This window comes from Alligator sinensis, unplaced genomic scaffold, assembly GCF_000455745.1.
Source record: "Alligator sinensis unplaced genomic scaffold, ASM45574v1 scaffold163_1, whole genome shotgun sequence".
NCBI classification, from domain to species: domain Eukaryota; kingdom Metazoa; phylum Chordata; order Crocodylia; family Alligatoridae; genus Alligator; species Alligator sinensis.
Window position 1 is genome coordinate 52,618 of NW_005843479.1, and position 24,388 is coordinate 77,005.

At 46.3% G+C, this 24,388-nt stretch overlaps 1 protein-coding gene across 1 annotated transcript in view; it reads left to right on the plus strand.

Moving 5' to 3' along the window:
* LOC102382048 (WD repeat- and FYVE domain-containing protein 4-like) overlaps positions 1–24,388 on the plus strand; it is a gene marked incomplete at its 3' end in the record, with an annotated part of 114,584 nt that overhangs the window by 46,966 nt on the left and 43,230 nt on the right. Inside the window, 11 exon segments of the mRNA XM_025195385.1 lie at positions 1–51; positions 2,009–2,178; positions 2,684–2,809; positions 3,301–3,459; positions 6,794–6,991; positions 8,223–8,340; positions 10,548–10,705; positions 12,365–12,603; positions 16,264–16,382; positions 17,657–17,848; positions 19,591–19,724. The exon segment at positions 1–51 is cut by the window's left edge and continues 34 nt beyond it. Coding sequence (XP_025051170.1) covers positions 1–51; positions 2,009–2,178; positions 2,684–2,809; positions 3,301–3,459; positions 6,794–6,991; positions 8,223–8,340; positions 10,548–10,705; positions 12,365–12,603; positions 16,264–16,382; positions 17,657–17,848; positions 19,591–19,724 — 1,664 coding nt within the window.

Below are 24,388 nucleotides of genomic sequence, written 5' to 3' on the forward strand. Positions count from 1 at the left end.
TAGCTGGACATTGGCTGGAAAACAGCTCCAAGGGATTGGATATCCTAATGGGTATGTCCCAGACATAAGACTTGTTCCCAAACTGTTCCTTTCCAGAGGGGGAGTTTCTTGAAAAAGGTATTGACCATAGTATGAAAAAGTCCTGATCCAGTTGCCTTTGTAAGTAATAGCAAAACTCCCATTGACTTTAACTGGAACTTAGTGTGGGCTGAAATGAAGGGCAGGTTGAAGAAAGGGAAGGGCTGGGATTTTGGTATTTAGGCTCTTTTGCACTGGTGGAAGGGAAGTGTTGCTTTCTGCATCATATTCCAGGGTCAGCAGTGGAGGGAAGATGGTGTTTGCCCTGTGTTTTATCAGAGGTCACACTGGCCTTTAAAGTCTATTAGATATTCAGTCATCATGTAGCATGCACCGGGCCCCAGCAGTGGCTGTGATGTCCCCTGCTGACCACGTGGTGCCTACCCCACTTTGGGTCTACGGGTACCCTCCCTTTTCTCCTGTCTGCTGCACCTTGATGTAATTGGTTAATTGGTAAAAAGGGAGGATGCATGCTAGTCCCTGAATGAGCCCCCATCTATCTGCCAACTGGCAGGTCACTCCTGGATCCTGCTGGTCTCAGTCTTGTCCCTCAAGTGCTAGGTGAGCCTTCCTGGCCTATCCGTGGCCCCTGGGCACTAATTGCTTTAAGGGCTGATTTCATAGCCTCTGACCTCCCCTGTAGCCACACCCATGCCTTGCAGATGTTACCATCCAATCAATCTGCCTTGTAAGGGTCTTGGCCTTCTCAGCCTCTGCTCCTTTCCTCTCACTGGGCCTTTTAGCCCATGCCAACTGTATCGGACTTGGCTTCTGGGCTTCAGCCTCCTCCCTACTCCTGGGCACTGAGCCAGCTGTGGCTCTGTCTCTGCCCTGCTTCCAGGCACTGAGCCTACTGTGCCCTGCTCTCAGCCTCTGTCTCTACTCTGCTCTTGGGCACTGTCTCTGTCCTTCCCTGCTCTCAGGCTCTGCTGGGACTTCCATCACCCCTTAGTCCTGCCCCAAACCACCGGCACAAAACTGTAACACAGGAATAAGCCTTCAGGCTATAATCCAAACTCCTGACTGGGTCTACACACAGTGCCTGCATCACAAACCTTCCCCCTGCCGTGGGTCACATTCCCTTGCAAATCAGCAGTATTCTACTTGTATTATTCGTAGGGTAGGCCAGGTGTCAGCTAGGGGCTCCTCTGCAGCTCTCCTGCCCAGGAGCTTTTTGCCCTGCAGACTTTATGATCAGACTACCCTAACCTGTCTCAGGCCCTAGGCTTATATGTTCCCTAAGCCCTGCCCCTTTATGATCAGGTGACTTCCTTGGGCTGGCTGCAGGTGTGCTCCTTTACATTGCTGCCCAGTTCATTGCCTAGGCAGGGGTCTTCTTACAGCTGGCCCCTGTTTAGATGCTTGGGCTATAGTTGCTGCAGTCTTTCTCTTTAAGCAGCGGTCCCCAACCACAGGTGGCGACCCAAATGAGGGTCGTGGGGACAATGCCGGTGGTGCTGCACAGAAAAGATGAGCTGCACTATGTGCCGAGAGCTCCGTCACCCCTGGGGTGCCACCACTGCCCCTGCACTCCACTCCAAGTAGCGGGGCGCAGAAAAAAAGGTTGGAAATCACTGTCTTAAAGTAACAGGATCCTTAAGCTCCTTGTTACAGTCAGTCAGCTTTTCCTCTGGTCATCACTTTATATTCTTTCTGAGATCTTTTCAGATCCTTCTTGTCTCATTATCTTATGTAGTGTGGGGAGCTTGGAGGGAAAATTTCCTGCAGTGCATGTGATGATGGAAAGCAGTTTTCTATTTTATAATTTTGAGGAATTATTTAAGCAGCTGGCATTATAGTAGAGGGGACAACAGAACGGCTTATGGTGCAGAGGAATTGTAGTTTTTGGTCATCACTGATCCCTGCCCCATCCTGATGCAGGAATCAGTCTGAGATTTTCTAAGCATGATTTTTTTTTCTTTGCTTTTAGATAATATAAAAATCGGGTCTCCAATGCCTGACCCAGGCCCCTACTTGATTTTTGGGTTTACAGTATTACAGACCTCTCTATGTAAACACACACACATCCCTGAGATTTACCTCCTGGTGGCAGGTCTGTTCTTGGCAACCCCACAGTGTGAACCACCGGAAGCAGCCAAGGTAAGGACATGGAAAGGCTAGTAATGTGAATGAGTTTGCCGTATGTGTTAGCTGAATAATGCTGCTTACCCCCTCATACATCCTAAGAGTTTGTCTACACAAGAGCATTCAGGAAAACTAATCTGAATTAATGTTTAAAGTAGATTAGTTAAATGTCACTTTGGATATAAACCAGACAAAAGCCACTTTAAGACTGTCCACATACTGCTTTAATCAAGTTTAACTAATGAACTCTAAAAGTTATTTGAGATTAACTTTCCTGAGTGTCCCTCTTTAGACAGGCCCTAAGCCTCTTTTTCCTAATTGCTTCAACCATCCAAGGAGGGGCAATCATTGGCTTCCATCATGGGAAATTCAGGAACCTGGGTAGGGGAAGGTGGTGCTGATTAAAGCTCTTACTGACTCATATCCTTGGATGAAGAGAGCAGAAACCTTCCTGAAGATTTTAAGACCAGCTGTGTCCCTGGCAGTGTCCTCTTCTTCAATTCATCTCATCCTTTTTTAGTCAGATCTTGACTCCATGCTGCAGTGGCTCCTGCAGAACCACTGCAGAGAAAACATCCTCACGGCTGGGCTGTGCATGGAGGCAGCAGCCTTGTTGCTGGAAATGGTGAAGAGCATGGTGAACGAGGTGAGCACATGCTTGCGTATGCTGGGGGAACTGTAGAGGAAGGGAAGGAACCAGTTCTGTTTGAGGCAGCACTGAAGCCTGCTACAGTCTGTTAAGTGATGATGCTGGGTGGAGGGATGGTGGCAGCTAGAGTTGATGGTAACATGTCTGTTGGCCTGGTTGTGCTGTTATGGCTGGGGAAGAGGCATCTTCAGATTATATCTGCCTGGGCTTGTGGCCAGGATCTGCATGTTTGGAGCTAGATCCTTCCCATCCCTCCTGCCCCTGCTCATTCTTGGTAGTGAGGATGTACCAGCTGTATGGACATTGCAGTAGAGTTCTGGCTCAGAAGAAGAGTGACTTCTGTGAGCCTAGGAACAATTATTTGTGGCTTCTCCAGGAATGGTCATACTGAGGCTGTTCAAGTCTTTGTGAACAAGCTGACACTAGCAATGGAAAGGATGCATATGAGTAAAGCATAGCTCCAACAACATGCACACGTTTGTGTTTAGCCTGCTGCAGGTACAGAGAACTCCTGGGAGATGGTCTATCCTGGGAATGTCATCCAGTTCCTTTGCCTGATATACCACAGCTACCCACAGGACCCAGTATGGTGTTCTTCCGACTTCCTGAAGGCCTTGGCAATGATTGTCTTCTATTCGGGAATGCATGTAAGAATCAGCCCATACTGCCCTGGGAGTCAGGGTGGGAGGAGGAGGGGGAAGAGTTTTGTGTAATCAAACTACACTTGGTAGGATGTTCTTCACCCTTTTATTTAAACCAAGTATTACAACGACTGTTTAGTCTAGTTCTATACTCTTTGTAATCACCCTTCAGGTAGTTAAAGGCTGCTATAAACCCCACCCCCCAATCAGTTTTTTCTTCTGCAGACTAAATAAGCCCAGTTCCCTCAGCCTCTTCTCATAAGTCATGTGCTCTAGCCCTCTAACAATTTTATTGCCCTCCACTGGACTCTCTCCAATTTGTTCACATCCTTTCTATAGTGGGGGGCCCAAAACTGGACATGATCCTCTAGATGTGGCCTCACCAGTGCAGAATAGAGCAGAATAATTACTTACCTTGATCAGGTAACAACGCTTCTACTAATGCAGCTCAGTATGCCATTAGCCTTTTTGGCAACAAAGATACTCTGTTGGCTCATATTCATCTTATTTTCCACTGTAACCCCCAGGTCCTTTTCTGCAGAGCTGCTGCTTAGCCAGTTGGTCCCCAGTCTGTACTGGTGCATGGGATGTTCTGTCCTAAGTGCAGGACTTTGCACTTGTCCTTGTTGAACGCTACCCTCCACCATATCTGCTACTGCACCCAGCTTGGTGTCATTCACAGACTTGCTGAATGTGCACTCTAGCCCATCCTCAAGGTCGTTGATGAAGATATTGAACAAAATGTGCCCCAGGACCAACCCCTGGGGCACTCCACTTGATACTGGCTGCCAACTAGATATCAAGCTATTGATTACTACTGTTTGAGCCTGACAACCCAGCCAGTGTCCATCTTGCAGTCCATTCATCCAACCAACCTGTACTTTCTTCACTAGCTTGTGAGAATGTTGTGGGAGACCATATCAAAAGCTTTGCTAAAGTCAAGGTATATCACGTCCACTGATCTTCCTGCATCCCCAGAACCAGTCATGTTGTCATAGAAGGCGGCAGTTGGGTTGGTGAGGCATGACTTGATCTTGGTGAATCCATCACATTGGCCATCTCCGTGAGCACCCACTGGTGCATTGTGTCTGGCCACATGGACACGTCCAGCTTTTCTAAATAGTCTCTAACCTGTTCTTTCACCATTCTTAGCTGCTCACCTTCTCCCCAAACTGTGCTGCCAGGTGCAGTAGTCTGGGAACGGACCTTGCCTGTGAAGACTAAGGTAAAAAAGGCATTGAATACTACAGCCTTTTCCACATTATCTGTCACTAGGTTTCCTCAGTAAAGGACCCACACTTTCCTTGATCTTCCTCTTGTTGCTGACATACTTGCAGAAACCTTTCTTGTCTCTTGCAACTAATTGCAACTCCAGTTGTGCTTTAGCCTTCCTTATTTCATCTCTGGCTTGTCTAGTAATACTTTTATACTCCTCCCCATTTTTTTGTCCAGGTTTCCACTTATTGTAATGTTTCTTCTTGTGTTTTAGCTTACTGAGTTCTTTGCTAAGCCAAGCTGGTCTTCTGCCATACTTGTTAGTCTTTCTGCATATCAGGATGGTTCATTCTTGCACCTTTAGAAAGGTGTCTTTAAAGTACAACCAGCTCTCCTGAACTCCTTTCCCCTTCAGACCGGCTTCCCAGAGGATCCTGTGCATCAGTTCCCTGAGTGAGTCAGAGTCTGTGTTTGTAAAGTCTGGGGTCCATACTCTGTTGCTCTCTTTTCTGCCTTTCCTCAGGATCCTGATCTCAATCATCTCATGGCTGCTGCTGCCCAAGTTGCCATCCGTTACTACATTCCCCACCAATTCTTCCCTGTTTGTGAGCAGCAGGTTAAGAAGAGCATTGCCCCTAGTTGGTCTCTCCAACACTTGCTCCAGGAAGTTGTCCCCAACCCTCTCCAAAAACTCCCTGAATTGCCTGTGTACTGCTGTATTGCCCTCCTAGCAGATGTCAGAGGGACTGATGTCCCCCATGAGAATCAGGGCCTGTGGCTGGGAAACTTCCACTAGCTGTTTGAAAAAAGCCTCATCCACCTCCTCCTCCTGGTCTGGTAGTTTTTAGCAGACACCCATGGCATCACCCTTGTTGCCCTCCCCTCTGATCCTAACCCAGAGACTTTCAACAGACCTATCTGCAGTTTCATACTGGAGCTCTGAACAACCATACAGCTCTTTTACAAAAGCACAACTCTTCCCCCTCTTCTCCCCTCCTGTCCTCCCTGAACAATTTATATCCATCCATGACAGTGCTCCAGTCACATGCGCCCCCACCAAGTCTCTGTTACTTCAATAACATCATAGCTCTGTGACTGTGAGGACTTTCAAATTCTTTCTGCTTGTTTCCCAGGCTCCGCGCATTCATATACAGACCTCTGAGCTAGCTAACTGATTGCCTTGCTTCCTCAGCAAGAATGAGAGCCTCCTGTTGCCCACTTCTGAGCCTCCTTCTCCCATCTCAGGCTACTCCCATATCTTGGCTGAAGCATGCAGTCGTCATTTCCCCTTACCCCCACAGAAAACCATCTTCATCATTGTTTCTCCCATCACTGTCCATCCCTCCCCCAGAAATTACACTTAGTCCTGCTGCTGTCACCAACCACACTCAGTTGCCAGCACTTTCTCGCATTCCTACTTTTAAAGCAGCTGGAGGAGAGGGAGTTAACAGTGCTGCGCATATACAAATTATAACCAGTCCTCTTGGTTAGATGTCCAGCTTCTCCGCTGCTCTTATTGTTTTTACATCCAATCTCTTCTATCCCTGAGTCTTGGAGTAGTGTAGCTTCATGAAATGTTGATATAAGTTTTGTGTATGAATCTCATTTTAGAGATGAGGAGATTGAGGCACAAAGTAGTGAAAGGATTTGCCCAGGGTTGCTGTGGATATGCCTACTCTGTAGTGGTAGCATGTCCCAGAAAGGACTCTCTTGAACGTTCCCCTGCCACCTACATATCCCAAGCACTTAATGCAGCAATGAAGCTGCTCTGGTACCCCACAGCAGTCACTCCAGCAACTGGGGACTGAGATCTCAAGGAAGACAGACTCAGAGTAGTGTTCTTAGTTAAGAGCATGTCAATAGGAGTGGGTGGAAAGGGTGTGCTCTAGAGCTCAGTTTAGATATATTTAGTGAGTCTGTGACATTGGCAGGAATTGAACCCAGGAGCTCTCATTTTCAACCCCCTGTTCTCAAGGCCAGATTGTGTTCCTGCCCGTGTGTTTCCTGTAGCACTTCTGTTTAATTATGGCAGGAACGGAATTTACAGTAAGCAGTGAATATGACTGTAAGGACAGATGAAAGTAAAGCACTTTCCCCTGAGTATTGCTGCCTGCTTTCTTTATAGGGCACCTGCAAAAGCTCTTCAGCTTCTGATGGTTCAGTTGCTGCTGAAGAAAATGGCTGTGGTGATCCCTCAGCAGCCCCATTGCCTCCGCACCCTGCCAAGAAGCAAGTGTGGGACTTCGTGCGCATCCTTCTCATGGAGAGTTTACTCAGCATCCCAGCAAACAAACAGGGGCACCCATTTGAGCTGTTTCTTGAGGTCTCTGTATAACTGTTAAATTCCAGGCATAGCTGCTCTGCCCTGCAGTGGGGTCAGAAGGTGGGGGGAAGGGCCAGGAGACATCCTGCTGCTAACCTAGTACATGGAGGACTAAAGAGGAGGTTGCAGCCCACATTTTCTGCAATTACCCTATTGCTGCTAAAGGGTTATATCCAGCAGTCCCTCCATATAAGATACCAGAAGATCAGGAGGGCCTGAGGTATTGATTCACTCCAAAAGTTTCAGTTCATGCCTTATAGGGGCTATAGGGCATCTCCCAGGTGTGTTATCCAGATAAACCAGTTAGAGTAGAAATCCTAGGTGCCCTGTGTGGAGGAAGCTCTTTGTGGCTTGTTCTGTATTTGTGTAATCAAGGGCGAGATGCCATCCATAGGCAACAGTGATGATAACTTGTCAAAGAAATGCCTAATCCTGGAGTGAGTTTTTTCACTTTGCAATGTATGCAGGTCATTCTCTAAATGCTGTAAGAACCCACAGTGGATTTTCCTGTATGCTGATTAGTACTTAAGACATAATTTCACTTTAATGTACATCTAAAAAAAGTAAAACATGTTTTTAACACATATAGATGCCACCTGCAGCGGACAGTTTTGGACCCAGTGTTCAAAGATTCCAAAGCAAGACTGTTTAGATAAGCTCATTATAAAAATGAAGGCAATTACAAGTTTAGGATCTGACTTCAAGTTTTGGAGTCCACACCAAAGTCCTAGTGTATCTATATCTGGTTCAGATGTACTTCTGTTTTTAAGACAAGTAGTAAAGGACATCATTTTAAGACAAGTAGAAAAGGGCAAAATAAATTTGATTGTCATCCATGTTGCATGGGTCAGATCAACTCATGAGAGGTCCAGGCTCTCACATAGTAGCTTGGCTTTAATTTAGGTAAGAAATCATAAGTGAGGATGCTTCTCTGGCCTGTCTGAATCTCCTGAATCTGCTTATGGATCCGGAGAACAGGTTTTCTTGGGAGCTATCTGAGAGTCTTTCTTCTGCTCCCATGAATCTAAATTTGTTCACTGAAAGGGCAGTCTTGTCTTGAGGCTCTCTTACCAATTTGGTTTCAGGATAAGGAGGTCACAACAGAAATTCCTAGAGCCTCATCAGAACAATCAAAGAGGTCTGTTTCTTGTAAGGTTAAGGTTGGCATGAGCATGGACTGAAGAAAACATTTGTTTTTTGTACTCACGTTTAATTTGCTGTGATTCTGCAGGCTTCTTCAGAAGACTCCACCAGCGAGCAGAAGAGACATTTCCAGACAAAGGTCTTACTGTCTGCTATGGATATCTTCCACGTTATCAGCCAGGAAGCTGGGAAAACAAGACCAAGAGGTGAGTGGTGCAGATCAGACCATGGACCAGTTAATATTTAGGATGGGATATACCATTGTCTCTAGGTGAGGGATTTAGAAACACTAGGTGAAACATCAGCCTGATGTTTTAGCACAGGGGGTGGCAATCCCTGGCATGTGAGGGCATTTTGCTCAGCATGCCACTGCCAGTTACAGAGCCTGGGCTGCTCCTAGCAGGAGGCTGGGATACTGCAAGTCCTGCTGCAAGCATCCTGGGCTCCATGGCTGGCAGCAACTACCCAGAGCCTGGGCCAGCTTCAGCTGGGAGGCTGCAAACAGCTGTGCGAGGCTTGAGTCCCGGCATCAGTTCTGTACTGCCGGCGGGTGCATGGCTGCCTCAGAGTGGATGGCAGGGGAGAGGACTGAGGCAGTGGAACCCTTGCCCCTTCCCCACCATCCATGTGCACCCACTGGCGGTACAGAGCTGAGGCCAGGGCTGCAGAGCAGGGGCGGGGCCAGCCTCTTCCCAGTGGGGAGGCTGGGCCAAGGCTGGGTTTGGTTGGGCTGAGAGGCTCCACCCCTCCCAGCGCCACTGTTGCTGCATGCCCACCCCATGCATCTGAGCCTGCCCTGCTTCTGTCCACTCCAAGCCCAGCCCTGGTCCAGCCCCCTCACTGGGAAGAGGCTGGCCCCGCCTCTGCCAGGAGCGCTGCACGTTTGCGGGCTCAGCTGCGCAGGGTGGGTAGGTGGCTGCATGATGGCACTGGGAGGGGTGGCTACAGGGCGGGGACAAGGTGAATTTTAGGGTTGCTATAGCCCCCTCCCCCCCACCCCAAGCCTTCCTGTAGCGTTGCCACATGGCAGGGAGCAGCAGCAGCAGCATTGCCCTGGCTCCTCGTGGCTGCTGCAGCTGCATTGGAGCCACTTGGCTGAGGAGAGACTGAGGTGTTTGAGCAGCAGGGCCCAGATTGCACAGCCCCCACTCCCAGCCTGTTCGCTGCCTCCTTTCCACTGCAGCATGGCTGCAGCCCCAGCCCAGGTCGCCCTGCCCCAGGCAGGAGGCAGTTGGCTGATGGGCCAACTCTGGGGGTTGCAGCCAGGGGGCTGGCTTCACAGGGCAGCACAAGGACTGCAGCAGGCCCAGGGCATTGCTGGGTCAATCTTTGTCCTGTGGCCCAGGAGCCTGGCTGCATGCATGTGTGCATGCGTGCCTGTGTATGTGTGTTTGTGTGCCTGGTTCTGTGCATTTCTGTCTGCCTGTTTGTGTCTGGTTCTGCGTGTGTCTGGGTGTGCACATGTGTGTCTGGTTCTGGATGTGTGTGTGTCTGTTCTGTGTATGTTTGTGTCTGGTTCTCTGTGTTTGCATGCATGTGGTTCTGTGTGTGTGCGTGTGTGTCTGGTTCTCACTCTCTCCTCTCCTTTTTTCTCTCTGTCTTCTCTCCTTTTATTTTTCTTTTTTTCTTTCTCACCTCTTTTTCTCTTCTTTCTCTTTTTTTTCTCTTTCTCATCACAACATGCTTAACAAAAAAAGAATACACAACAACAAAGGTAGTATATGAAGTTGTATTTATTGTCACCAGGTTTAGAATTTTTAGAAAACGTGGTATTTACTGTAAAAAAAAATGCAATATTTTTATTATTAACTGTTTTAAAATGCAGTGTGTCCTGCCATGTACTCCCTGCCCCGGTTTTGTTTTTCTGGAATGCTGGCACTCCAGCACCTTGCAAGGTAGACATTGAGGTTTTTTTGGCACTCTGACCAAAAATGTTGCCTACCCCTGTTTTAGCAGGTCAGTCAGTATAGTGTATTCCACTTCTGCCTTGAAGGCACATGTGCTGGAACCACTGTGGCTTTGCAGCATTATCAGAAGCCTTCTTTCCCCATTTTTACCCTGTTATAAAGAGATTTGAAAGGTTAAAATTAGGTATTAAAAGGAAGTAATTTAAAGCTTCTGAGTCCTTTAGGAAGTGATATTAGTGACCATGGTTGTTTCTTTTGTTTCTGAGAAACTTGGTATTGTGTTAAGGAGCAACATCACATGAAGTTGCTCCATGGCATTGCACCACTACTGATCCAGAGGCATTCATTGCTACAGCACCTGCATTTTGTGAGGTCTCAAGGCTGAGTTTTCTGTCTGCCTAGTTTATGAGACCTGAATGGATCACAGATGGAGCTAGGGACAGCTTGATGGCAGTGTCTCTTAAATGGCAACAGGTTAAAGAACCACACTGTTGTATTCCCTGCAGGGAACAGTGATCCTCGCAGTGGTTTGGAAGCAGCTGCACCTACTTCTGTGGCGAATGTTGCCTGTTTTACTCAGAAATTGGTGGATAAGCTTTACAGTGGAATGTTTGCTGAAGAGTCTAAGCAAGTCCTGATCTTCACTGCAGAGCAAATCATGGAGGTAAGTCATGTACCTGGGTACGTCAGCTGTTGTTGATGTTCCTTGTTTCATGCTAGTTCTGAGACTGGAGTATCCCAAACAGAAAGGCATGTTTCATTGGGTTGTTATTTTTACAGTTTGTATTGTATCAGTGTCTAAAGGCTTCATTCATGGCATACAGCTATGTAGTGCAAGGTACTGCACAAAAAAGTAAAGGAGTTGCACAGAAAATGCAAGCTTCTTTCCCAGAGAGACCATGGTCTTGCTCATCTGCAGCTTTCTCAGTCTCTGAAAAAATTAACAATATCACTGAATAACTCCCCAAAATAACCAAATGACAGATCAGTTTTTGGAGCAGCCTGTTCAAGGGCCATGCTGTCCAGAGGGGAGGAAAGGCAGTTCACTGGTTTGTGCTGCTGGTGCTTGCCAGGTAGGGGAGCTGGAGAGCTGGTGTAATCCTCTCTTCCCTTTGGCAGTGTGGGTATGTCTCCTGTTCCACCAATCAGATAATTTGTAGGCTCACAAGGCCGGGGGGGGGGGGGGGGGGGGGGGGGGAGGAGAGGTGCATTCCTTGCCCTCCTACCCCTTGCAAAGAACCAGAGATTTCCCAGGTTGGGTCCAGCTGCACTGGGAAAGATCTGATGCTACTGGACCTGGCTTGGGAACTGCCCAGGTCAAGCAGCAGGATAATGCCCCCCAGCCCTTGCACCAAGTCTGGGAGAGCTGGTTCAGTTGTACTTGGCCCAGGGAGCCCTGTCCCATGTTGAGTGGTGGAGGAACGCCGTCCCCTCCCATTTGCTCAGCATGTGGTGACCCAGTTTTATGCAGGAGCTAGGGATCTTTCTCCTTGCACAAAAGTGGAGTGAGGGTGACTGACCTAGTCACAGACCCAGGGCAATAGCTAGAATTGTGAACATAGCCCCAGTTCACCCACAGGAATGAGCGACTGGAGAATATGCCCAGTCCCCCTTGCAGGCAGCTGAGGTTGCTGCTGTAGGGTTGGTGTGGGGGAGGGAGGAGGCAGTGCACCTTAGGACCTGGGAAAGCCCTATCAGTCGACGTGTAATTTGCCACACCTTCAAATTAAAGCATGATACAAATGGGCCACAAGGTTGTTTCACCTTTAAGGAGTAACATCTTTGAGGCTGATTTGCCATTTTTGTGACTTGCCATTTTTATCACGTGATATATTGTCTGAATATGTATCATGTTACAGTTTTTTTGGTGCTATTAAAGTTTTAATCTTTGTGATAAATCTAATGTCTGCTAGGGGTCATTAAAAATGTCTCCACTGAAGACAGCTGGGTTTTTGCTTGTAGCCGTGTTGGTCTAAGGACATAGGCAGGCAAGGTTCTTTGAGTAGATGTGATATCTTTTATTAGACCGAGTAGTTGGAAAAAAATTCTTGGCAAGCTTTTGGGCGCAGACACCCTTCTTCAGGCATATAGAGACTGCTGGTCTGAGACTCCAAGTCCAGTGAAGACAGCAACTAACTTGGGTATCTCTACCTTATGCTGAAGTCTGCAGTGTCTAACAGAGTCAATAATTCTCAAATTCCAGAGACTTGAGTGGGAGTCAACATGATTTCGTTTCACAGCCTAAGTGGGAGAACTGTAGACAATAGGGAGAATGTCATGGCCAATACAAAATACTAGACTGTGCTTTGCTGTGTTTGAACAGGTCATGAAGCACACTTTTTCTCAAAAGGAAACCATCCTCAACACCCTGTACAGCAGTCTAAACCGAGTGATTCTGTATTGCCTGTCCAGACCACAGCAGTTGCTGCCTGAACAGCTTAGTCTCCTGAACATCCTCAAGGTCCTTCAGGAAAAATGGGATGTCACCTGCGCAACTTACAACTCAAATATTAATTTCATCATCTGTCTTATGCATTGTCTATGTCAGCTGAATTCAAGAAGGTATATGTATTATTTCTCCTGGTGTAATGTCTGATCATCTCACTTGCTCCTGGTAGTTTCTTCAATGGAAAGTGTGTGTAGAAGAGAGAAAGATTCAGCAAGATCTTTCAGAAGTGCTAAGCACCCTCCCTTGTGGCTGGTAGAAACTGGGAGGACTCAGGAAGAATGAGGGCTAGCATATACCAGAAACAAACAGGTTTTTGACCTACACCTGTCGCTTCAGGGACTGGACAGCACTGCTCCACATAGGAAAAGGGGAAAAAAACAACTTTCTTGATTTGCTTTCTGTTAAGTTTGCTAAGTAGAGCTGTTTAGGAAATGTTCATTTTCCCCCTCAAATAGTTTCTAAAGAAGCAAAATATGTTACTTTCATTTTCTTTTCATTTTGGGGAGTGTGGTTTTTGTGATATTGAAAACCAAAAATGCTTGTTTTCTCAGTAAGAACCTTCACTGTCAATTAAAACACCCCCCCACCAAATAATTCTTTTAAATCAGAAAGATGGTTAGATTAAAATGTTTCCACTAGCCATATTGCTTACACAGATTGCATAAAGGTATCATCAGATAGTTACATCCTACAAAATTAGAGCTGGAAGGGACTCATGAGGTCATCTAGCTTAGTCTCCTGCTCAAAATAGGATCATCCCTGACTAAACCATTCCAGCCAAGTATCTGTCAAACGTACTCTTTGAAAATTTCTCTGGATGGATGTTCCACAACCTCTCCAGGTAGCCTGTTCCAATGCCTGACCAGCCTCATAGTCAGAAAGTTCTACCTAATCTCCCATTTAAATTACCTTTGCTGTAGTTTGAGTCCATTGCCCTAGTCTTGTCCCCTACAGCCATAGAGGAAAGTATTTATGTATATAGTGTACAGTAAGCACCAGATGTTACTAATTCAGCTTTTTATTTTCTTTAATTTGAAAATGTATGGGTAAAGTTAAAAATTGGTTTCAGACAAAGTGATCTGAATGTTATCTGGCCTGTCTGAAATCTCTTACAAGTCAGACCTTGGTCTAGATATTTTACATGAATGAGCATTGTTAGGGCCCTGTTGCATGTTACACTTAGTACATGTTAACTACACTTAAAATGCTATCCTCTGAGTGTCTCAAGTCTTAAAATGTGCCAAGTACCATTTTAGGTAGCAAAGTTAAGACTTGTCTGGCAAGGAGTATCTCCACATTCTATTATCTAACAGGCGCATCTTCACATCGCTGTACAGCGACGTTGCTACACCTTTTGGAAGTACTAAAGCACAACACAGTATGAGCAGTTACTGTGCTGTGAATGTGGCGCATGGTTAAATTTTGCCGCTACATTGCTATAGCTTTGCACTATACCCGTGAAGCGCACCACTATGCTGATGTGACTGACAATCATGTGTAGACACACATGATCACTACATTGCCATAGCACACCATATGGCAAGTAGTGTGTAGGGTGACATGCAGACACACCCAACATGGCTTAAACTAATGTCAGGCTGCTCTAGGGAGGTAATATAGTCAGGAGACTGGTGCGGTAGGGGAGCTGGAACCAAGAAATGGTTGTGTAAGAACCCCAACTTACAGATGAGGAATTTTCCCAAATAGGTAAAGTGATTTGCACAGGGTGAGTCATTTTTCTGATTTCCATTCCTTTGTGCAAATCTTGTAAGCTGCAGATAAGCAGAGTACCACATCATTTGCATCATCACTCACTCTCTATACAGCAAGGACCTTAATGAAATATGGGTGGAATTTAGAAACACAGCACTTAAAAGCAAGGTGAAGGGAAATGCTTTTTCACACAAGATACCATTCATCTGAGGAACTCACTGCTGCTTGATAATATTGAGGCAAACAGTTTAGCAAGCAAAACTGGATTAGATACTTGAAGAAACAGCTGTGGCTTTTGAGGATACATAGAGAATACCCTGTAGAGCTGGAAACAGTACATTCTTTAACTGTTATTCAGAAGTAGCTTTAAGCATTTTCAAACATCTACTGTTCATGCCTAACAACATCATTGCTGTGCTCTGCAGGTAAGAATAACAGCTGCTTGAGTTTGCTTCATAGGTGTTGGCCTACAAGACCACCAGTACATGGGGGGGCCTGGAAATATTTTTCCCTCTGATATAGTAGTATCACTTAGATACACTACATATGCATGTGGGTGGCCATTCTCTGGGATATCTGGTACAGTTTGGGAAGTTTCATTAGATGTACCACTTCATTAGATGGATCACTGTTCTGATCCAGCAGAGCAGTTTTTCTGAGGCTAGATTTAAAGGAGATAAGCTACACATGGACCTTTTGAAATGTTTCTGAAGACTACTGCTATTTATAGCTGTTTTTTAGGCACACAGGGTGAAATCCCGGTGCTAATTGAGATCATTTGGAATTTTACCACTGACTTCAACTGGGCCAGAATTCCCACCCACATATATTGGCTTTTATCACAGGTGATGCATCAGGGGCATTCTTGCTGGCATTAGTTATGGAATAATTTTGGAGGTTTTTTGGCAAAAGAAGTGAGTGCTTGGCAGAGCTTTAGCCAGTAGAATTGTGTTTGCTGGGTCAGTGAAATCCGTCTGTGTTCCCTTGAGGTTCAGGAATCCATTAATGTACTCTTTCTAAATTGGATCCAGAGAAACAGGATTCTGTTTAAGATATACCACTCTTCCAGAGCTGGCTCTGCATTTATTCTTATTCCAATTCAAACAGTAATTCACAAACAAAAAGCTGTTGAGATGGAGTTAAGGCTGAGTATATATAGCAATAACGTATTCCTAAACAAATTAGAGTGTAGTTACAGTTATTCTGAAAGCAAGCACCACAATCCAGGAAATTCAGAATTCATATTACACTTATAAAAAATAAATTCACTCTTAAAGGTACCCAAGAAGCTTTCCTTTTGCCATGTAGTAGTACCAGGCAAAAACCCTGCCATGGCTGCTTTAGCATTGTAGTGATATGTCCTACATTTAATTAAAATCGTTTTATTACACAGATTAGAATTTTTTTTCATTATTTTTTTCTGTATGGCATCATGATCAGGCAGGCTTAAGGTTGGATGGGTATTGTAACCAGACACTTCTTACATATCCATGTTTGAGTTTCTTTTAAATGTAACTTTAACTCTGAATGTCCTTGTATCTTCTGCCCATATGATGATAAACACACTACCCAAAAGTTTACAATCAGAGGCCCTTTTTTCACAGTCTCAGTATTTTTGGCACCCTTGCCATTAATCCTATGAATACTAGTTGTTATGGGCCAACCATAATCATCCTATAACCCTGAGATACCACCATGATTAGGGCCCCTTTGTTCTAGGTGTTATATAAACAAAGTAGTAGACAGTCACCATTACAAGGTATTAGTCTACATAAGCTAAAGAAAGGGAAGAGCCACAGATATAGCGCAGAAGCAGAGAGATCAGTACGATGGCTGAAAACCCTGTTGGTCCATGATCTGTCAGTGAAAACTCAGCATTGTGGTTCTGTATTAATAATAGAACCAAGGATAATGTGGTTATTACAGGGACTAGGAGTTTTGAATAACTAAAGCATGAAAGATTGGGTAAAAATACCTTGTTCTTGTTTATTTCAGTTACATTGACATAATATGGAGAGTGTTTGAATTCTAACTCACTCTGCTATTCTGTTTGCTAACAGCTATCCAGAGGGTTTTGGAGTGGATGCAAAACCAAGATTAGCATCCTATCGCCAAATTTTCCTGGCCCCAAGTGAAGAGGAGAAGTGTAGAAGAGATGATCTTCCTGCTCCAGATGAAGGTAATGCATGGCACATGGGATCCATCATTCTTAGAGGAGCAAAACAATCCCTCATCCAAAAGAAATCTTTTCAGGACAGGATAGACAGGTTTTTAGACTTACAAAGAGTTTTTTGTGTAGCTGCCACCTCAAAATCCAGCAAGACATTTAATCTAACGGCCAGAGAATGAAGGTGAGAGCAAGGGTTTTCTGATCTGTTCTTTTGATGCTGATTGTGCTGGCAGATTATTAGTCTTCTTATGCTTTAATTTCTCTACATGTGCAATGAATACCACTCACAGGGACCTGCTAGTTGTAAGTAATCAGTGTGTGAGTGGCTTTGTGTAGAAGTTTAATATAAAATCTTACTGTTGCTGTTACTAAAGTAGCAGGCAAAGTAGGGCTGGCTTCTTTTTCTAGTAATTAGAGCTCACTCCATTTGTTCTGAGCTGGAAAATAACTTTTCGTTATGGGAATATTTTATATATAAATGGTTCTATAAGTAAACTAGAAAGGGTATGTCTGCAGCTTTCACAGTATCATCCTAGAGCAGAAATGGAGGAGGTAGCTTGAGTGGTGGGGAGAAAAGCACCTCATTCTCTATTGACCCCCTACTGGCATCCAGGAAGGATAGGGATTTTCAGGAGGTCTAACTTTTATCTGCAATGTTTAAGGCTCACAATCATTCATTTGGTATTTTAAGCAGCTTCACAATGCAATTCACTTTGAAGAGCTTTTCTGCTCCCTATGGTAGGTAACCATATGGTAGGCAACTCATTCTGAACCACAGAGTAGTCTATGAAAGTTCCCACTGTGAGTAGCAGCTTTCCCTGTGCAGTAGCACCTCTCCCTGTGCATGGGGCTGGGAAATGGATTACAATGGAAAATGAGGTTTTTAATTAAAATAGGCATTTGGGAGCTTCATGCTGCCAACTGCCATCATTTCTGCAAAATGACAGTATTGTAACAGCAGTTTGGCAGTCCAGCATACTGAAAGAGCTGGACATACCCCAGTAACTACCTTACTCTAACATGGTTCAACATCAGAAAGGAAACTTGACAGGGTTTGTTTGGGTTTTTTTGCCCACTCACCAAAGCCACTTTACCAGAGTTATCTTCCAAAAGTTACCTCCCTAACAGTGGTGGATTGCTGTTACGCTGCTCCTTTGCATACCATAGAATTATTTCAGATTGGCCACAGTATAATTGAGCGAAGGTTTTGCTTCAATTACTGGTTGTTCACCTTTATCAAGCAGAAAGCCCTTTCCTCATTTGCAGTTTTCTTTGTTTTCTAGTTCAGCAAGAGATTCTGAAAATCATTGATGTCATCTGGAGGCAGCTCATCTCCCAAAGGCAGCAGGTTCTGGAGGACACTTACAAAATGGACCTCTCTGTAAAGGCAGGAGACAGAGAGAGGGAAGTGAAGATACTAGAGATCACTCCTCTGTGGGAAGAAATGATGGCAAAGGCTTGGCAGAATTTCATAGGTCTCTGATCTTTAATGGAGTGCTTACCACAGATAGCAGTAGCACTGCAGTAACTGTAACACTTATTGAAAGGGCACTGATTTCTTAGTTATAGTCTCCTACTACACATTCCAGCCCAGACACTATGGACCCTTACTCTGTAATTACTCAGTTAGGGCACATCCAGACAAGTGCAGCCACACGGTATGTAGCATCACAAACATGTCTGCAGCACCACATACCGCACAGTCATGTGTTCTCCGCACTGCAAGGGTGCACTGCCGGTGCATGCGCTACTCCATTTTTTCCTCCCGTGGTTTCTTTTGACCCCATAACCAGGGATCAAAAAAAAACATGGGAAAAAAAAACTGGAGCAGTGCATGCATGGGCAGCACACGCTGCTAAAAAGCAGAGCCAAGCTGCCCAGGTCCACGCTGCAGCTGCCAGTCAAGCTGTGCCTGGAAGAATTGCCACTGCTGCAGCCCTGAGAGGTCCCAAGGACCCCAAGTAAGGCTGCTGGGGCCAGCACAGTGCTGGCCCCAGCCTCCCCTACCACTTCTGGGGTAACTTGCCACATGCCAAAGCGTGCATGACCTGGGCGTTCCCCGGGGACAAATATCTGGGGCACAAGGTGTGCTGCTGCTGCTTGTCCCCAGGAAGCCAAACATCCACACTCATTTGGACATAGCCTTAGAGGGCAAATTTTGTCCCACCAGTTCCAGGGACTGAGCTTGACAGCACAGAAGGCCCCTTTCAGTCCTACATTCCTATTTTCTTAGGTACTTCACACTTATCTAGTGGTGTGTAAAGTCTGACTTTCTGTTGCAAGTTGCTGGGAGAAAAGTTCCTTGGCACAGCCATGCAGCACAGGACCCTCACAAGCTCTAGTATGGAGGGGAAGAATGGTGCATGTCCTGGTTGGAAGAGGGAACCTCAGTAGCAGAGATTCAGGCTTTCTCCTGATTTTCCATGGGCTACTGATGGACTATACTGCAGCTACCATCCATTAGAGTATTCTTAGATCATTTTAACTCATTCCAAGGGGATATTTTGGCACCTGGAGAAGCCCAGAACCTTTAATACATGAAGGTGGCTTACAGTTACCATTACCTCCCATGTCAAGCTGCACCTTCTGTGCTTCCTAGATTAACACTTGGAAAGGGGCTGAACTAAAAAATCCCCATAAGAAGTAAGTAGGGCAAGCATCTGGTATACACAAACAACACCTGATTTCTGCCATTTGCTGCAGCATCTAAAACCCTGAAGAGTCTATCTAACAGTTTTACTCGTAGTACTCCCTGCCTCCTTGGGAGGCAACACATGGAGAACCTGGGTTAAGTTTGCCCTGAGTTAACTCTTTTGAGGTCAATGGAGGTACTCAAGGGATTCCTCAAACCCCATTATTTTAGTTATAAATAGAGTAATATGGGGGTTTGGAGGGGTGAGGTGATACTTAGCCAAACCAGCATTATATAGGTACTAAAATATGGCATTACGCTAGATATGGACAGCAACTTTGCTTGTGAGTAGGTAGTGGGGAGAACTGATAATATGCTTCCAGGGTTATAGGACCTGTAAAGGCAGGCAGTACAACTCCAAAGCACATACGGATGCATTCCTACCCTCACAAATGCAGAGACAGACCAGATGTAGTGAGTCTGTACCACTGTATTGGCTGATGTCTAAAACAGATGCTAGCCTCCTACCCACACTCAGGACAAGGATTCATTCTTACTTCCTAAGCATTTTTTTCTGTTCCACAGCCTCTGAAAAGAAAGCACTCCAAAGTAAAACAATGTCAGGTCAGAGCAAGCACAATTCCTGGACAGAAAGCTGGTCATCAGCAATGAGGTTGATACCTGGAAGAAATACAAAGGAAACAGGATGCAAATCTGAGGTAACCTCAATTTTAAAATTGTCATTGTTCTACCCACACTAAAATATCCTGCTTCTCAGAAGAACTAATTAAGTTAAACTACTTCTGGACCCAAGTCACTGTACCACATAGATACCCTAGAAGAGGAGTGTCAGACACAGCCTGTGGGCTGAATCTGGCTCATGGAGGAGGCTCATCCAGTCTCCAGGGCTTTTCACTGCAGTTGCCAGCAGCCAAGGTTAATACCACTGTTGGTGATGCCCCATTGCCACAACTGCTGAAGTTACACTCTCAGCATGGACAGCGTCCAGAGGATGAATTCTGCCACTGAATTAAGTGGTTTCAGTCACTGCTGGCAATGAAAATCAGTAGTGTTCATCCCCTGGATGCTGCTGCACTGATGCTGCAGCTCCAACAGCTGCGGCCACAGTGACAGCATTAGCTCCTTGACTGCCAGTACTGACACAACAATACTGACAGCCACAGAGAGAAGACCTCACGGGCCAGATATGGAGGTGTGTCATCCAGCTCATGTTCTGGATCTGGCCCACCAATTAATTAGGTTTTACACTGCTGCTGTAGAGATTAAGCACACCTTTTGCTATTGATCCTTGTGCTCTCATTTCCTCTCTGGAGACTTAGGTACACATCCTGTTTGTAGGAAACATTTCTTTATTAAAAGGCCCCAATTTAAGCAAATGGCCTTAAAGTAAGGTCATGGTTTATAGTTAAGCACCATACTGAAAAGGGGGCCAGTGGAAAAATAAAAATAAAATTGCACCATTCTGATGGCAGGGCTAAGGTCACAAAAGTCAGGGTGTGATAAAACTAAAGTCTTCAAAGCAAAGCCTGTCATGCATGTTTGCGACATACATCTTATAAGCTGAGCAGAAATATTTGAGGTTGCTTGTTGAGCTCTATTTGCATTACCAGGGTTTGAAGAACACATATTAATCTCCCACCTCTGCCATGGACTCTGGGATGGTGAGCTGTCTCCATGGCTCTGTCCTCACCACCTCTGCCCACTGTGGAGAGTTCAGGCTGCAGGGCTGGGTAGGCTGGCAGGAAGAGTGCAGAAAGCAGGACTGGGTGCAGAGAGAGTATGGATGGCCTAGCAGTGCCCCACTAGTTCCATAAGTATTCCCTGACAGGGACCATGCAGCTAAACTGTCTTTTTCCATATAGTCCCCAAGAAGAGTGATTTGGTTTAATTTAAAAAGCCCCATATAAGCCAAATATCCCATTCCTTTCTGGATGAACATGATGGCTTCTTTCAAATCCTTGGTGGACGTTCATCCATAGCATGAATAAAGAACATAACTTTTCTGTTATGAGCAATCAGTTTTTGAACAGGGCCAGACTAGAGGTGGGCACTGCTGGTCAGTATGGTTAGGGACAGACATTCAAAAAGCTCCTGGAGCCTGAATTGATTCAATCTTTGCAGGTTAGTCTAATCTGCCTAGGTTGAACCAGTTTACAACTGACAAGACATTCCCTCTGGACTAAAAAAATTCAGGCACATGCCTGCAGAGCTCAGGCCAGGAGCCGAGGGGCACTAGAGCATGCCCTTGGCTGCAGGGCAGCTGTGCTAGGGATGGCCAACCCCGGCAGTAGCCTGCAGTGAGCTAGCCAGGGTCAGGGTTTAATTCCCTCCTCCCTGTCCCACAGACTCAAGCTGGGGTCTGCTGGGTACTCCCCCCTTGCTGTTGCAGTGGCGGGGGTGTGGCCAGAGGCCAGTCAGCATGGCTCCCTGAAGCAGAGGAGGCAGGGAGGGGACCCAAGTCACTGTACCACTTCCCCCCTCTCTGCCTCTGGGGGACTGCAGCAGGGTCTGCCCACCCCGACCACTGCCGCTGCTGCCACTCACTCCCTGCGTGCCTGCCAGGGGATGAGCCCCCCCCGCCCCCTCTGCCAGATGCTGGAAGGAGGGGGGAATAACCCCCCATCCTGTATGAGGGGCCATTTCGGCTAGCCTGTGTCCCTGCTTTATCAGTGAGGGGGAAGCAACTGAGGTGGGGGTGGCACCCCCTGTTATGGTGTCGTGGAGCGCGAGCCTCGTCCTGGTGGTGGGGCTGTGGTGTGGGCTGGAGTGGGGCAGGGAAAGCTACCATGGACACTGTGGGGGGAGCAGTAGCAACAGCATTAGAGGGTTTTGCGGGGCTATGGCCTCTTTCAAGCCCCGGTGCCACTGCTCACCCCGCATAGTCCATGGCAGCTCTGACCCCCTGCTCACAGCCCCCACCACTGGGAAGAGGCTCGCACTCCCCGGACACCATGGTAGGGGCTGCTGCCCTCATCAAGGGCCCTGTCCCCTCGCCACTCCTGCAGCAGGGCAGGGGTGTGGCCAGAGCCCAGCTGGCATTGCCCCCTTAGGCAGGGGGCAAGAAGTGGGGTATTCCCCCCTCCCTCTGGCATCTGATGGAGGGGGCAGGAGGGGGCTTATCCCATCGCTTGCCCTGCACAGTAAGTGAGTGGCAGCAGTGGTTGGGGCAGGCAGACCCTGGCTGCAGTCCCCTGGGGGCAGAGAGAACAGAGGGGAGAATAACCTCTCTCTCCACCCCCTCCCCCTGGCCTAAGGGGGCCATGCTGGCCAGCCGTGCTGCCACCACTGTGGCAGTGAGGGAGGAGCACCTGATTCGGGTCTGTGCTGGTGGGACAGGGAGGGGGGAATTCAACCCCCTCCTTGGCCAGTTCACCCAGGCTACTGCCAGGGCTGGCCATGCCCCTGCTGCTGGAGAAGCCAGTGGAGAAATGCAGGTCTGTGCTTATGGGACAGAGTGGGGAGGTGGGGAATAGACCTCTTTCCTGCTCCCTTCTGGGGCTAGTGTCTGGCCAGGCCCCTGCCACTGCCTGTTCCTGCTCCAGCTAGGGAGCAGAAGGGTGGGGCCAGCCCTGCTGGACTGGAGCAGAGAGCCCAGCCCAGAGAGCATGCCGGGATGCTGGGGACTGTGGTTTAACTTAAACCAGGTAGGGGTCTGGGACAGACATTGCATAAACCAGTTTGAGCTCAATCAGCTAAGTCTGATACTACATTCAACCAGGTTTATCTGAAATGAGTTTTAGCCATTTTCAAACTGGTTTATATGCACTGAACTTATGTTCTATTACATGTTTAAACCAGTTTCTGATCACTTAAACCGGGTTATGTGTAATGTCTGTCCCTAGCTTATAGGTAAAATGTGGGTTCCTTTGCTTTGGAGCATGCATAGGCCATCTCTGCCCATTTCAGCCTTAAGACATCCTGGGTTTAACCTGCTGATGCATGTGCTACAGGGCTCTCTCTGTCCAGATCTGGGGACAACATGGGTTTTTCATATAACCAGATGGAGAGTCTTATCGTTTTCTAACTCAAACTATAATAGCTCATGTCTTTGGCTTTGTAGGTCAGTAGTTTGCTCCCTGGTGCATTGACCCAGATGGCAGCTGTCTCACCAGCAGTGGAAGCTGCACCTCAGTCTATTGTATAGCAAGGGTTTTTTGAATACCCTATGGCATCCTCCTTGTTCTTTAAGATCCCTTTAGTGGTTACAAAGTGAGCGACTTCTTTACAGGTACATGTGTAGACTGTGATGTCATACTGCAAGAGCATCAACTATTTGCCCTGGGGTCTGTTTAATTATTTTTTAAAATTAATTTTGATTATTACAGCTGATTACACCTCAGTGAGCAATGTAATTGATATTTGTTAATGTATCCCAAGGAACATTTTGTACAACATGCTTTTTGCTGTTGAAGGTTAAAGACTCCGTTATTGGTTTTTCCCTAAATATGCCCACATCATTAGTTCCTCCAGTGAAAAGGTTGCCATCTGGAAAAGGCAGCACGGAGATATTATTCAGGCACAAGTGCATGAAATTGGTGTTTCTGCATCTTCTGTCTCTCTTCTGCAAGGGAGCGGCTTGTAATTAAAGGAGCTGGGTTTGGAGGAAACATTACTCATTTGGTGTTATTCCTTATCATGTCAGCAGCTGACAGCTTTGCAGCTCTGATAAATTGTTCCTCTCAGTGAGAGGCAAAACTACAATTCCAAATGTTCTTTTCTTCCCTCCTCCCCTCTACCCGGCATTTCTTTTGAGTGTAAGAGTGAACAACACTTTTTAGATAGATGTATCTTGGTGAGAGGGAACCAATTTCCTAGCTTGTCCTTAGTCTTCAGCCTGGACTTCCTGGAGTCCCTAAATGAGGGACTTTTCAAAAGCACTTAAGTGAATTGGAAGTATGAATTGCATTGAAAGTCATTGAGACGTACTCAAAACAAACTTAGATGTTTCTGTAAATCCTATCCATGAACTTGATTCCCTCAAATGCACTTACGAAGTGCCCATTGGTTTCATTAAGTGGAGGAGGTGGTTTTCTACAAATATGATACACTTTTCATGGCCTAGATTGTTCTCAATGGAATTTACTGTCTCCAGTGGTATCACTCAAATAAATAAGATATTGAGGATTTGGCCATTGATTGGAATGACAGTTCAAGTTTGCAGGCTTAGCTAAATCATAGAAAAGTAGGACTAGAAGAGACTTCTGGGGGTCGTCCAATTCAAAATCCTGTTCAAGGCAGGATCATCCCTGTCCAACCCATCCCATATATGTACTTGTCTAACCTATTCCTAAAATTACACAATTATTGCTGAACAAGGCATATTGCCCAAAGACACCCAAAGCACCTTACCCTCCCACAGGTA